At 37.4% G+C, this 16,720-nt stretch overlaps 1 protein-coding gene across 4 annotated transcripts in view; it reads right to left on the reverse strand.

The window, feature by feature from the left end:
* USP9X (ubiquitin specific peptidase 9 X-linked) overlaps positions 1 to 16,720 on the reverse strand; it is a 177,610-nt gene that overhangs the window by 58,368 nt on the left and 102,522 nt on the right. For all 4 annotated transcript variants that reach the window (XM_072615149.1, XM_072615148.1, XM_072615147.1 and 1 more), the window contains exons 23-25: positions 15,808 to 15,933; positions 15,134 to 15,259; positions 9,526 to 9,692 (exon numbers count right to left, since the gene is read on the reverse strand). In XM_072615149.1, coding sequence (XP_072471250.1) covers positions 9,526 to 9,692; positions 15,134 to 15,259; positions 15,808 to 15,933 — 419 coding nt within the window. The remainder of the gene's footprint in view (positions 1 to 9,525; positions 9,693 to 15,133; positions 15,260 to 15,807; positions 15,934 to 16,720) is intronic.

Below are 16,720 nucleotides of genomic sequence, written 5' to 3' on the forward strand. Positions count from 1 at the left end.
AAATTATGTCCTACATAATTTCTCCTTCTAAAAATATTATTTTTTTATATGGTTTAAAGCCATCTTCTGGCAAAGAGTAATTCCCAATAATAGCTTGTTAGAAGTCCCTTTCCCATTATTTTTAGTTCTTCAGTTTAATACTGTGACTATGTTTTGTTCTTTCCTGGATCTTTCTTGTCTGGTCTGTTTCACTGATCTATTTTCCTCTTTTGTAATGAGCAAAGAATATGGTTTTGATAACTGATCCTTTTCTGAGATTTGGCAATACTAGTTCACCTTCATTCCTATTTTTTTTCCTGAAAATCAAGATCTTTTGCTAACTTCAAATAAATATTACTGTTTTGTCTATTTTGCTAGTATACTTCTTGGCACTCTGATATAGACTAAATCTGGAGACTCAAGTAGGTAGTATTGTCATCTTTACTGTCACTCTTTACAGTGAATACATTTCCAATTCTTTAAGTTCTTCTTTCCTTCACAGGATCATAAATTTAGAACTAAAAAGGACATTAGAGGTCCTCTAATGTAAAAAGTATTTTTAGTTTTGGTACTGAAGCACCAAGCTGGACAAGCTTAGGATTTTAAAGATTTACGAAATGCTTTTGTCACAAAATCCTGTGAATTAGACAGAAGTACAGTGGCTGCTGGTGCTATTCTGCAGTCTCTAACAATGAAATTTTACTCATCTTGTAGAGATTACCCACATGGTTCTCCTGCTATGGCTGATTTCAGACGGATCCACCACCATAAAGCTCGCATTAACATAACTGACAAAGAAGTAACAATAACAAGTTACTATGTAACATGCAGTTTAGTTCTTTCATTTCCTGGCACCTCATTAGCTTTTCAGAGCCAGGAACAGGCTTTAGAGAATACTTTGTCTCAGTAATTTCTCAGAAGTAATAAATCAAACCATGTATTGACACAAATGCTTTACAAAAATACTAAGACCCATAAAAACTAAGATGTAATCTCATTCACAAGATGTCACACAATTAAGAAATATTTCTAAATTTTCTTTGAGAGAAATGCAGTAATTTCACAAGGTAGCTCATTCGAGAAAAGAAACTCTTTTTATGAGGAAGAAGTATTTGGGAGAAGCAGGACTATATCAAAGCACTGCCCAAAGTACAGAGCAAACATCCTCATGAATGATTCTCAAAGTGAGAATCCTGGGGCATTTGTTTGGGGATAAGGTTAAAGAACTGACAGCATGAATGCAGTTCCATATCTGCAGCCGCTGGAATTTAAGAAATAGAAGAAAACCCAAACATGAGTGAAGTGAAAGGCCTACAATGAAGACTCCAATCTACTGGAGGGGCATGGGCAGTTAGTTCATGAGGAATCCTGATTTCAGAGTACCAAAAGTGCTAGAGAATTGTATCCCCTGGAAGTCAGATTAGGAAGTCAATGCTTTTTGCTACATGGAGGGTACTTTTGGTGTGTGGCTAACAACCTGCCACTCACTCCCCTAAGGATCTAGTACTAAATTTAGCACAGTTCCCTAGGACACAATCATAAGTCACCATCAGACAGAGCACCAGAAATAAGAGTTCCTGAGTCTCAATAAATAATGAAAAGGAGAGGTGTATCCATAAGTTAACATCTCAACCTGCTACAATGGCAAATCAGAGATTAAGGGAAGACAAATACGCTTTAGATAAAAACACTGGAGGAGTTACTGGAGTTTACTGAGTGACAAGGTCTGCCTTGTGCTTCTGGAAATTCATTTTAGTAGCTGTGTGAAATGTGGCATATTAGCTCACTGAGGGTAGGGGCTGCTTGATTTTTGTATCCTCAGAATTTTAACACAGTACCTGACATATAGTAGGTACTTAATAAAGACGTACTGATCGGTAAGACTGTTGGAGAAAAAGGTCAGGCACTTTGTGGTCTTTGCCTGAAAATATCACTCCTCATGGAATGTGAGCATTACAATTAATTAGCCAACCACTAATACTTGGACAATTAAAAAAAAGTCCACGATAGTTGCTCTGTATATCTGCAATACTTTGAATTACAAGCTCCCTAAGAGTCAACCATACTCCAAGAACCCCTGTTCTTCAGTCTTGCACTGCTTGTGTCTCACTCCAACTTCAGTCCCACCCTTTCTATTCTTCTCTGAAATGACATTTCTTAATGAAAAAGATTTCCTTCCTTTTCTCTTACATTCTTCCTAGGAACTTCCTCTCCCTGGGACCTGGGTTCCCCCGGGGCAATGCTTAATGATGGCTACCCAGCTCCTTAGTCAGAGTTCCCCTTTCTCTTCCCGTGCTGCCCCACAAAGGACACATGGGTCCTGGAGAAGTGGGATGTTACTCATTCTGTTCTCTCACTTTCAAACTCTGTTTGCTCAACCACACTCAACTTCTCCTGAGAAGCTCACTGACTAAAATTTTCTACTCTATTCAAATCAGGGTGGCTACTGTATATCATTCCCCAGGTCTTTCTTTCTCTTTTTTCAAAGACATCAGCTTTGAGTTCACTGTATTCCATTCCTTTTACACTAGGGAACATCAACATTAATGTGCATGGTCACTTAACAGAATTTTTCCTCAGTCTCTTTAAATGCCACATGATTTATTCCTTGACTCTTTATCACAGCAACACACAGGACTGGGTAACACTCTGGATATCACCATTACCCAAAAACAGTTCCATTTACTTGTACCCAAACTTACAGTCCTTTATATGATCATAAAACCTATCATTTCATCTTTTCCTCATCTCCTCCTTACCTAATTTTCTTATTTGAACTTCTAATCTCTTTATCCTCCAGTACTTTCTTAGCACATTATTCCTGCTATGACTTAATTTTTCCTTCTTCCCAATATCAACTCTACAGTTAACCAGTTGCAATAGCAAGCACCCTAGCATACCCAGGAAGACCTGCTAGGACAGGTTCTTGGATCTGCTTTGCTTAAAGGAAAGCAACTTTTAAGAGGTCAATCTTTTTTAATTATACTCATTAGTTCAGGGGAAGAGTCAGCACCCTGAACTTCAGAGAAAATACAAGCAGAGAAATTAACTTACAGAACAATAGCAAGGACTATGACTGCCTGAATCAAAGCAATATTGCTTTATACTTCACATACACCACTGGATCAGGAGAGTCTTTACATCTGAGCAGTTGGGGGTCTGAGCTACTCAGATTCTCCATAAGGGAATCAAACAGTCCTTCTCCTAAGTGAACCCCCAAAGCAAAATACCAACTCAGAATATATACACACTTCTCAGAGCCAGAAGGAATCACAGCCTTTGTGACTCAGTCACTTAGCACCAAAAGGTGTAGAAGCCTTCCTACAAGCAAGCCTCCCCTTAACAGGCTCCACATGGGTGGGAAAGATCTTATTATCCCATTAACATTACACCAATTAAATACAATATAATATTCTATGCTCTAATCCCAAGCTGCTTCGTTCTACTGCCAGTTGTGTCATAAGAAACTACAGCCCTATGTTATTACTCTTGCAATCCTTTTCCTCCTCCAATGGAACTACAGGAAATCACAAAACCAACCTGAGTAAGTACATTACAAATTCATTCAATGAAAATTCAAGTGGCAACACTGCATCAAGGCAATTTTTTTATTTCTCCATAATTGATAGTTTCTTGCTTGGAGAAGTTGCCTTCCTCCTCCAAGTGCAAAAATTCTAGGAAATGCTGCTGACATGCTGCCACTGCATTCTCACCCTCCTATTTTATTTCTGGTTCTCTACTTCCATTCTGTCATTTAATGAAAACTTCTCTGCACATCAGTAATTTATTTATTCCTTCATTTACTTATTGCTACATGCAAGAACTTTTTCTTTTTTCATCCTTCTTGACTGAATCCACTACAGATTTGTTATCTCATCATAACTAGTCCTTCATGGCTGCAGAGGACTCTTTTTTTTTTTAACTACTTCCAAACTCATTCTCCATAGTACTCCCCCTCCATGGCTGCTCTAAGCTTTTTCCTCTCTCCTCAAGCCTCTTCCATCATCACTACCCATTCTCACTGTCTTAGCTGATTACCTCCACTCATACTTTACTGAAAAAGTAGGTACCATTTATCATAAACTTCCTCCTCATCCCTTCTCCTCTCTACTCCAGTCTCTGCTGATGAATTTGACTCCCTCTCCATGCATCTTTGATCCCACCCCCTCCTATTTCTTCCAATAATTGGGCTTCTCTTTCTAATCTACTACTTCCTTCCCTGCTATATTCTGCACAGAATTACAGTAGCTCAGAAGAAATGTGAGATGCATAAATTTGGAGATCTCCCTATTTCTGACTGTTCATATAGACTGCTTGTGCCTGATATGGGGTAGAGCCTTCTGAGTTCAATACTGGTATGATCAGTCACAGTTGGACACACTATACCTTGACCACAACATAGTGGTGTCATTTTGGTCCTCTCTGAGCACAAAGGACCAGAGCCAACCAACCCTGCTTCTCTACTTCCTTTCCTTTCACTCCTTTTCAATCTGGTCTCCAACCAGAATTGAATTGATCATTCAACTGAAACTCTTTCCTTCTAAAGCTACTAATGAGTTCTCAATGGCCACATCCAATGACCTTTTTTCAAACCTCTTCCTTCCTGATTTTTCTGCAGCACCTTTGACTACTCCTCTTATCTTCTCTCTTTATACTCTATCTCTTGTTGACATTAGAAGCTCCTATGGATTCAATCTATCTCTAAGAAGATGATTTCAAGATCTCCATGTCAGTCCCTCTCTCACCCGAGTTCCAGTTCCCATCTCACCAACCACCCTTTGGATGTATCTCAAACTGCATGTCCCATAGGTAACTCAAATGGAACTCATCATTTCCTCCCCTAACACACCTTTATTGTGAATCTCCCTCTTCTGGTCAAGGCTGCCCCAATCCCTCTGGTCTCTCAGGGTCACAGCCACAGAATTGTCCTCAACCCTTCACTCCTCCCCGCCCCCACTCCCCAGTATGTTATCGTTGGCTGAGTCTTGTCATTTCTGCCCCCATGACATGACTCCCATCTGAACCATTCTCTTTACTCACACAGCCACCACCCTAATTTAGACCATCATCATCTCTTGATGTTCTTACTGCAGATATCAACTCTCCTCCAATCTATCCACTCTACAGCTTCCAAATGGATATTCCTAAGGCACAGTTGTGAACACATTATTGCCCTACTCAGTAAACTTCTGTGATCAAATTTAGTTGCTTCACTTTGACGTTGGAATCTCTGACTTCCCCACCTCCCAATCTACCTAAACTGGCCATCTTGCTCTTTTCCCCATGCAACCTGACCTCCTCCCAGCTAACCTTTCCACCCCCCACTTATGCACAGTCTGGAATGCCTCAAATGCTTCTCCTCCTTACCTCTGCTTCTAACTCTAACTTCCCTTAAACCTTACTCCAAATGTCATCTCCTTCAGGAGGCCTTCCCTGATTTCCTTCATTGTTTATGTCTTTCAAAAGAGCTTCCTTTAAGTACAGGTGTAAGCATGTTATTAATACTCTGCTCAGTAAACTGTACTAAAACTTTCGGACCCAAGATTACCTTGGTCTAAGTTTAAATTTTTCTGTCTTAGCCTTCCCTGATTACTTTACAGCTTTTGACACTGCGGACTAAAGCCTTTCCTTTCAGCCTGTGGACTTTTTCATTTATCTGTGACTGCTGCTTTCAAGTCGCCTGCACTGATACTTTGTGTATAGATAGGTATCTGGTCTTAACTGCAAAGTATATAATCAATCTAATTTCTATATAGACTATCTGGTGATGTTCATGTGCTGAACTCCCTTCTGGGTTCTTGAAAAAGAGCGAGCATTATGACCAGTGAATTATTGTGACAAAATTCTATTAGTTTCTGCCCTGCTTGATATGATATTCTAATTATCTTGTGATTTCCTACTTTAGTATTCCAATCCCCTATGATGAATGTGACATCTCTTTTTTCGTGTTATTTTCTAGAAGATGCTGTAGATTTTCACAGAACTGATCAACTTTGGCCTCTTTGGAATCAGTGGTTGGCACATATACTTGTATTACTGTGATATTGAACAGTTGGTCTTGGATTCAAATAGGCATCATCCTGTCATTTTTAAGATTATACCCAAGTACAGCTTTTCTCACTCTTTTATTGACCCTGAGGGGTACGTACTCTATTTGTTCTAAGACAGTCTTGCCCATAGTAGTATATGTAGCAACCACCTGAATTAAACTCCCCCATTCCTATTCCTTTAAGAAGGAGAGGAACTAGAGACCAAACTTGCTGGATTATAGAGAAAGCAAGGTAGTTGTCAAAAAATATCTACTTCTGCTTTATTGACTACACCAAAGTCTTTGACTATGTCGATCACAACAAAATGGGCAAGCCCTTAAAGAGATGGGAGTACCAGATCATCTCACTTGCCTTCTGAGGAACCTGTTTGTGGACCAAGAAGCAACAGTTAGAAACAAACTCAGAACTGATTTAAGACTAGAAAAGGAATATGATGAGTCTGCACATTGTCAACTTATTTATTTTAACTCATATGCAGAGTATTTGATATGAAATGGATGAATCAAAAGCTGGAATTAAGGTGGATGCGAGAAGTATCAACAACCACATAGACATGTTGTGATACCACTCTGATGGCAGAAAGTGAAAAGGAATTAAGAAGTCTCTTGATGAGGGTGAAAGAGGAGAGTATATAAGTTGGTTTGAAGCTTAACATAAAAAAAAAAAAATCCCAAAATCTTGGCAATGCATCCCATCACTTCCTGACTGGTAGAGAGAAAAGAAATGGAAGCAGTGCCAGATTTAATATTCTTGAGCTCAAAGGATCCTTGCAGATAATAACTGCAGCAATGAAATGAAAAGATACTTGTTCCTTGGAAGGTAAGCTATGGCAAATCTGGACAGCATACTAAAAAACAGATATCACCTTGTTGACAAAGGTATGCATAGTCAAAGCTAGAGTTTTTCTAGTAGCAATGCATGGCTGTGAGAGCTACACTATGAGGAAAGCTGAGTGCCACATAAGTGATGCTTTTGAATTGTGGTGCTGGAGAAAACTTTTTAGACTGCTATCCCTTGGACAGCAAGAACATCAAATCAGTCAAAACATAAAGAAATTAATTCAGGCTATTCAATGAAAGGTCAAATATTGAAGCTGAAGTTTAAATACTGTGGCCATGTAATGAGAAGATGAGTTTCACTGGAAAAGACCCTAATGCTGGGAAAGCTTGAAGGCAGCAAGATATGGGGAAGGCAGAGGACAAGATGGATAGTGTCATCAAAACAATGAAAATGAATTTGGACAGACTTTGAGGGACGGTGGAGGATAGATGGGCCTGGTGTGGCATGATGCATGTGATCATGAAGTCAGACACAACTGAACTATAACAACCAAAGATCTTAATTATGATGCTCAAAAGCTCCAGCCGGGGCACTATTCTCCTTAGTGACCTATCTCACCAGCACACATGGATTTAGTACGAGGCAGTTCAGTCTTCAATCTTTCTCTTGAAATGTTCAACTCATTTATACTTCCATTTAAACTAATTTCTTCTCTGAACTTTCTTCTTTCGAAGACTACCTACAATTTGGGCCTCCATTTCCTCTCCTCTCTCTTTTTAACTCTTTGAAGCTTGACTTCTGACCTCATTGTTCAATGAAAACTGCTCTCTCTAAAGATGTGAATGGTCCCTTAGTTGCCAAATCTAACAGTATTTTCTCAAACCTCATCCTTTTTGATCTCTCTGGAGCCTCTGACACTATCACGGACAAATTCTTCACCCTTGGTTTTTATGTCATTATTCTGCCCTCATTTCCCTTCCTGTGCGATTGCTCCTTCTGTCTCTTCTGCTGGATCTTCACGCAGGTCACAATCACTAAATCAGTGTTCCTAGCACATTGTCCTGGGCCCTCTTCTCTTCTCCTTTTATTCTACTTTCACCTGGTGATCGTTAGCTCCAGTAGTTTCAGTGATCATCTTTTGTGAAGATCATCTTAAAGTGAAGATTTACTTCAAGAGTTACAGAGCCTGATAAGACATCACAAACTGGACCTTCTGCATAAAACATCTAAAACTGAATGTTGTCCAAAACGAATGTATCTTCTTTCCCTCCAAACCTTTCGCCTTCTGCACTTCCTTATTATTGACAAGGATACCAACATCCTTCTAGTCACACAAGTTTGTAACTTATGTGTTTTCTTGGGCTTTTCACTTTTACCCACCATATATTCAAATAGTTGAGATGACCTGTCATCTAACATCTCTTTTATATATCCTTTTCTCTCTTCTGACATAATCACCAACCCTGATATAGAAACTCATTATTTCAATACAACCTGAATCTTTCTAAAGCTTAATGGTAAATCTCACTGCTTCAGGTTTCTCCCCACTCCAAGTCACTCAGTTGTCAAATTGATCTTTCAAAAGCACAGTTCTTAATGTATCATTCCTTCATAACCTGACCCCTCCTTCTTTTCAGTTCTTATATACTTTATTCCTTTCTTTGCATACACTGTGACTCAGTGACACCAGCTTTTTCGCTTCTTACACAAGATATTTCACCTCCAAATTGGACACTCCCTTCCTCATCTTATCACCCTGCTTCCCTATTCTATTTCAAGGTCACCTACAGTCCCACCTTCTGCAAGAAACCATCCCCAGTACTCCTTAATATTGGTCCCTCCCTTCTTAGAGGAGTCTCAATTTGTTCTTTATCCATCTTGTCTGCATGATGCTTTTCCATTAGACTGAACACCTTAAGAGAAGGGCAGTCCTTTGCTTTTCTTTGTTCTCTCCAGTGCTTAGCACAGTGTAGGCACTTCATGCTTGTTGACTGACTGATTATATAATTTGTTTCTGTATAAAACACAAAGCAATGATGTGGAATGTGATTAGAACAGTGTTAACGAGAATCACAACAGGAGCACCAAAAGTAAGAAAAGATGCAACCATGTCAACCAGACACATGGGAACAGAATTTCACCTAGTTTCAATATTTTACTCATATGTTGAGATTTTCTTTTTAACAGCAATAGATGTCTATGAGGGAACAAAATTTTAGTCTATTAAATATAAGAATTCTAAAATAAGAAAAAGGTGGTTTCTCTACTATTTCCATTCCTACTTCCTTCTACTTTCATTAAGAGAGAAAGAAGTGCAGGCTCTACAGTTACTACCTAATACCTAAACATACACTTGGGGCAATGTCAGATTGTAAGAGCATTAATTAATTACTACCACAGCAATGTCAGCACAAGTAATCCTTTTAAGTAGTGACAATGAATAATGAAACAATGCAAAATTCACAAGTTCAACATTCTAGATCTTCAAATATTATAGTGTATTTAGCAACAAGAGTAGATTCTGTCAAGAATTAAAATTAAATTTAGCTCTTGGCTCAAGTTTGGGAAAGAAAATTTCAGCTCCTGTAAGATAAAATTGAGCACACTTAAGGTAGTTTCCATGGATATAATTTTCACTATCAACTCAAATCATTCTTGCCTTGCCATAAGTGAGGACCAATATTATATGTACTTTATTTATTTTAAAAACACTTACTTGCTATGACAATGCAAAAGCAAGTCAATGATAAAGGTCTGCCATGCTTTTTCTTTACTAAGTGCGTCTAAGGCTGTTGGAATCAAAGCAAAGCACAGCGTCATCACTTCCAGTGCTTCACAGCAAACGTGTTCATCTTCCATGTCTGGTTCATTTCCTGCATTTGTCTGTGAAATTACAAACAAGAAATGACCTAGAGATATAGTTAGGAACATAAATGACTTTCAGTTATAAACTCAAAATTAAATATTTACTTACCAAAACAAATAACCTCCCCTCCCAAAAAACTTTCTTTTTTTGGTGATTACTTGAACCGAATAACGTTCTACACAATTCAATTTAAAGTGCCTGCTTACATGACAAGGGCTAAGCTAGAGTAAAAGACAAATACAATTATGAATAAAAGCTACTATGATTCCTCTTCTACATAGTACATATATTTCAAAATATAGAAACATCACTAACAGTTAAATTAGTATCCAATCAGTCCCATATCCACTTGTTAGGTTTCTAGTATTTGCAAGGGATTGTGCTAGAAACAAAGAAATAAAAAGGAAAATAAGTTCTTCCTGTTAAGGAGCTTATAATCTAGTAGTAGAATACATACAGTATCTTGGGTCATCCTCAACTCAACAAACATTTAAGTAACTACTACCTACAAAGTGGGAGGGGTCAAACAGAGCAGGATGAAAACCTAAAGAGGGATGGATCACTTTGAAGAGAGGGAGGTTAAAAAGTGTCAGGAAAGACTTCCTAAAAGATCATGGCATTTCAGCTTGGGTTTGGAATTCCAGCAACCAGAAAGAAGGAGGGAATTCATTTTCAGCATGGGAGGCAAGAACTTTTGCAAATGTAAAGATAAGAGGGAGCAAGATGATTGAATAGTTCAGTTTGGATGAAATATAATGTGCAAAAGGAAAACATTATGTAATAACAGCAAGTACAGAAGGATGGGATGCAGTACGGTTTTAGAGGGCCTTGACTACCAGACTAAGGAGTATATATTTTATTCTATAGGCAACATGGAACCCCTGAAAGTCTAACTAGTAATCCAAGGTTACCATATTATGGTAACATGAAAAGATTCATTTTGTCATCATGTAACTTAATTTTTAAAAATAAACAACAAAACAAAACACTATCTTGTTCAGCTCTCTCTCTATAGTTAGGTAGAATTTATAGTTCGTTTATGGGAAAATTTTGTTCAAAAGTCATCACTTCTGTTAATTCTTAAATTTTATAGGGAAACCATTTCATGACTATTTATACAGAATCTATAACTCTGCTTGAGTAGGTACCTATTCTTATAGTTTCTGATCCACCTACTCTAATTAGTATCAAAGTACTTAGTGCCTACTATGTACTCAGGATTCTTTGAGAAATACAACAGGTTATCTTCAGTGAAAAACAATGAATGCTAAGCAAAATAAATAACCCATTATTTACTTATACCTCCTAGACAGAGGACAAGAGATACAAAGAGGCAGACTTGATCAAAGGCAGAAAGGTGACAAAGTTAAACATGATCTCAAGCAGTATCTCTCTTCTGTATATAACCTGAATTATATACTAGAGGAATATGAAATATACCCAATTACCTGGTATCTAAAATATCTATTTGAGCAAACAGGTGCCTACCTAGGAAGGCTGGTTAAGATTTCCAGCTATTTAAGAAAAATACTTCACAAAAACTTATCTAGATAATAATTATAATTATTCTAGATTATGTTATAATAATAATTATAATAACCTAGAATGCTGAGAAACAGGTCTAGATAATCAGTGAAAAATAGTTAAATGTTACTTTATTGACAGTTACCGAAACAAAGGCAAGACTCAAAGATGCATCACTGGTACAGAGTAATTTTTGTACCCTTTACAGATATTAGAACATAAAATTTCAGTTAGATTCTATTATGTTGTAAAGGTTTCAAGGATGATCTTAGGAACAAAGTATGCCTGCTTCTCATTAGAAAGGTAGGTTTCTTATCCATGAAATCTTTGACAAAACAAATGGTCCTAAATGCAAGATCATTATCCAGTTTCCATCAAAATGACACATAATTAAGAGGAAATGAATCACATCAACATCAATATTCTTGCTATAAACGAAAATGAGACAAAAGCAAGTTGTGGAGAAAGAAAGATGATTCTCTCTGGAAAGACAAATCAAGGAGTCAGTGGAGTTGGTTTTGCTGTGTGTCCAAAAAAGACCATTTCAAGAGAAACTTGGTTTCAATAAACCATTTTAATCAGACCAATATAATGTAGTAGTCAATGACTAATGCAAATGTAGGCACAGAGGAAAAATGGTGAAAAATTCTGTAAAATATGACTCGGGGCTAAAAAGCCACAGGTTCAAAGGTCTGTAGACTACACAGAAGTCACAAAATTATGGATCATAAGTACTTTCTTTAAGTAGAGATTTGGAGAGGCATTAGATGTGGTTAGCACCAAACAACCTCACAAAAAAATACACACACATAAACTGCTTTTATCTTAAAAGACAGCAAACAGCTAGTCAAACAACCAACATTTATTAAACACCTACTACATGCCAGGCACTAAGAGCTGGGTAGAGAAAGAAAGACAAAAGGCAGTGCCTGCTCTCAAGGAGCTCATAGTCTAACAGTAGAGATCACCTGCAAACAAGCATGTATAGATCTTGGAGATAATCAACAGAGGGAAGGCACCAGCATGAAGGGGATCAGGAAAGGGTTCTTGCAGAAGATAGCATTTTAGCCGAAATCTGAAGGAACCCAGGGATGCTAGGAGGCAGAAAGGAGAAGGAACAGAATTCCAGGCATGGACATAGTAAGTGAAAATGAAGAATTCGAAGATGGGAGTATCTTGGGCAAGGACAAGAAAACCAGCATCTCTTTATCACAGAGTACATACAGGTGAATAAAGTTCAAAAAGACTAGTAAGGTAGGAGGAAGGCCAAGCTATGAAGCAATTTGAATCCCAAACAGAAGGTTTTATATTTGACACTGAAAGTAAAAGGGAATCACTGGAGTTTACTGTATAGGAGAGTAACATGTCAGACTGCACTTTAACTTATCAGTTACTGATGTTGAGAGTTCTTTCTAAATCAACTATATATATGTAAGATTATCAACTACTTAAATGAGAGATCAAAATCAAGACAAAATTTAAAAATCAAAATGAGGAAACAAAGAATATAATTAATATCACTGTCAGATGACCTATTTACATAAGCTCATAATGCGTAAAAATAGGAAGTGGATGAAAGAACAGACAGAGCAAACTATGACTACTTCTAATGGAGTTTAACTCTATAATAGATCTTTTTAACATGGAGGCAAAAAAGAACCTGGAAACTACCTTTGTCAGAAAATGTCTCATTTCTTTGACAAGCAGAAAGAAATGGCCCTAAAGGCCAACACCAATTTAAAATATAATATGCATGTAAAATTATATGGAAGAAGATGGTAGACTATGAGCAGCTCAGTTTTAATTATAAGTGAAAAGCAGAAGAGGAAATAAGTTTTGTAGAAAACTTAGCAAGAGAAAACATTAAACTAATTCATGCCAAGCTCCTTTAATGATGAAACTGGAATAATAAACATCTGTTGAGATTTTATAAAATAATATTTTCTCCACCAATGTTAGTGGAACACACTTTTCGGACTCTTAACATCACACTCTCAGATGTGTTTTCCCTAGAGAAACAACACTAATGAAAATGACAGAAAAATATTGATTAAACACACACACACACACACACACACACACACACACACACACACACGGTCTGTGTTGGAGGTAACAATTGTGAGGGAGTCAAGAGATTAGTTCAGGATAACTGAAAAACAGGAGGACACCAAACACTTAAGAGGGGAAACACTGACTTTACTTTCTGGTCCTATCAGACAGGTCCTAATTGGACTGTAATACTCGGACTTCTGCTCAAAACCCTCCCAACAAGATCGCAGGAAGAGGGTGGACAGAGTGATTACACCTTACAATCCATGGCCCTTCCCTGGCAACTGCACCTCTTTGAGACGGGGAGCATTAAAGTTCACTTGTTCCCCACCACTGCCAGGAGAGCTAACAAATTACTAGCACATTTTATTATCCTTATTCTTCTATCATTTAATCACCAGCTACCTAATGGAAAGGGAAGAGGAAAGAGGACAGGCATCTATACAGCACCCACCTACGTGCCAGGCATTGTGGGAAGAGCAAATACCTATCCCCCTGTTTATTCCACCCCACTCCAACCCTGCTTGTTCACCTTTTCCACTGTGGATGGAATTCACCTGGAATTCCTGTTCCAAACTATTCAAACCGGAGGTGGCCCTTATGTATTACTCCAGATCATTCTCCCTCCTGTCTCAAAGACTATTCAGTATTAGGTACACTGTTTACTTTCACACTCTAATTCCTGTCTTTTAAGCAAGTCTTCAATACTTATATGGACACTCCCTTGAACATCCTTAATTTCTCTACTTCTCAGGCTCCTGAAATCTCATGACCTATTCCTTCACCATACCTCTACCATGTTACACAGGGAGGTCGTGCCCTAGATGTCACCATTAACTACAAGAGTTCCACATATTTGGTCAAAAATTGAGATTCCTCTATTCGATCGCCTAAGTTCCCACAATGACATCTCTCCCTATGTCTTACCGTTCCTGAACTTTTTCTTCATATTTACTGTGACAACCCATCCATCCCTCAGTATTTTCTAATGCTAATATATCACCCTGCTCTGATTTCATTTCCTTTCCTTTCCAATCTTGATTCTATCTATAGTTAGTCAATTCAACTTTATACAATTAACTACTCTTAAATGCCTTGATTCTCTTGTTGTCACTACTCATATCTTAACAAACTTATTCCCACAATCCTTCTCTATTCCTCATGTACTACTAAATGAAATCAGTGAATACACTGCTTTTTCAGTTCACTTCTCTGAGCTCCTAACCCTCTGCAATATGATCTCATCTCCCAATGGAAACTGCTTATTTCAAAGTACCAATAATCTCTAAATGATCAAATCTGATGTTGTTTTCTTATACTCATCCTTCTTGACCTCCATGCTGTACTGGATACTGTGGACCAACTGCCAGTCTAGCACAAAGCAGGTATTTAAGAAATTTTTGATTATTTTAAGAGAGTTATCTAAAAAATCCATTTTTCACCTCTACAAAATCTTTATGAAAACAGGCTACATGTGTCATTAAGGGCATTTTCAATCAAGGTATAAGAAGGATATAGAGTCATTTTTTGCTAACAACATGCTCCAGCCATACAGTTGCATGGAAAGTGTGAAGAAGCTAAGTTCACATTGTATTAATGTTTGAGAACTATTAAAAAAATACACACATACACACATACACACACACACACACACACACACACACACACACACACGTTTGATTTGGTAAAACACCATCTTAAAGGCTCCCCCTCCGATAAGGGTGTCCCTCATACTAGGAACCTGGAAACCATTACAGCGAGAACTATTGTCAACACATGAAAATCATAAGTACAGGTTTATCCTCTATAAACACAGTAACCGGCTATTTTAAAAATTACAAACACTGCTTTAATTCAGATAAATACAATGGTTTATTCTCACCTTCTCATAAATTTTACTAATATCATCATTTGAGCTAAACACCAGTTGTACTGATCCACACCCTGATGCCCAGACAATTTTTTGTACAGCTCGAATAACACAGATATCAGGGATGTATTTTGATGCCTGGAAAGAAATAGAAAAAATATGAGAACAGTTTACAAGGCTATCAAAGCGGAATCACTTGAATAAATCAGTTTTCTTTTAATAGGAAAAATATTAATTACAAACACAGAAGAACTTAATGTTTCCATATATTCCTTTGTGTCATTTGATATTGTCCTAATAACTTCTCATATGTTTAGAACAGAAAAAAGAATAGTTTAAGAAAAATCTGCCAAGTGGGCTTGCTATAGGAACATGGTGTGTGTATGTGTGTGTGTATATATATACATATATATTTATATATGACATGACGTTTTATAAAGAAAAATCCTTAAAAACAGTATGAAATGTTACAATAGTACCCAAAACAGTAGTTTCATTTTACTGAATTCAAGGAATAGGTAACAGAGAAAAAGCAATTGGAATTTGAAGAAATTCAATCAAAGATTTAGTAAATGTTTTAATTTTCTAGTGTCAGTATACAGGAAAATAAAATAATTTCACTGATTCCTTTTCCTTCAATAAACCCATTTTCCCAAACTAAAAATTTTTTTATGGTTAATACTAACCTCATCAGATATCTGCTGGGCAAGACGAATTGCCACATTTCTAAGCATACATTCAGATGTTGGATTAGGAATGTTCTGAAGGGCATTCTGTAGCACCACTGCTTGATCATGAGTAGCCTGATTTATCTGTTTAAAAAAAGTTCCACAAAAAGAAAACCTGAACCACTTCTATGGAAAGAAGTTTTGGGAGTTTAGACTTACAATGGGAACTGACAAGTAAAAATGCATTTCATACTCAACATACTTCAAGGATTTTAAATTTCATCTGTATGCATATGCCAAACACCGTTAATCTTCTACACTTGGTAGAAAAACTTTTAAAAGTTGCTGTGACCAAAAAACTAATCAATCTGCAGGAAAACTAATGATGAGCCACTCCAAATAAAGCTAGGTTGATCCTTGAATAAGAGACATAAAGTCTATGACCAGGTCTCTTATTCAAGGTCTCTGCACCTTGGGAGAGCTTGTGCACCCCTGGCATGAGCCATAAGAACACACACAGGCAACATAGTGTAGCAGAAAGTGCATGGGCTCTAGAGTAAGAGATCTTGGATTCAAATTGCAGCTAATTCCTACCTAGCTGATACAGAAGACCTCTTGACCTTTAGATATAAGATTCTATGAGGGTAATCTCCACACTATTATAATCCACTGGATCATGACTTTTACTGGAAGAAATGGCTATATTCACATTTTTTCCTCCAGAAGATTTTCTGAACGATAACTCTTTAGGAAAACAGAAAATCAGAAAAGTTTAATACTTTTTTTTATGTAGACTATAAATTTCTATAGCAAAATTCAGGGCTGAAGAAGCCCTGAAAGTATGATGCAAAAGATATTCAGATCTACTATGTGCTTTCTTTTCTTCTGGGGGGCTGGAGGTAGGGTGGACAAAGGCAAGAAGAGAGGGGTA

This window comes from Notamacropus eugenii, chromosome 5 (genome assembly GCF_028372415.1).
Source record: "Notamacropus eugenii isolate mMacEug1 chromosome 5, mMacEug1.pri_v2, whole genome shotgun sequence".
Classification (NCBI taxonomy): Eukaryota; Metazoa; Chordata; class Mammalia; order Diprotodontia; family Macropodidae; genus Notamacropus; species Notamacropus eugenii.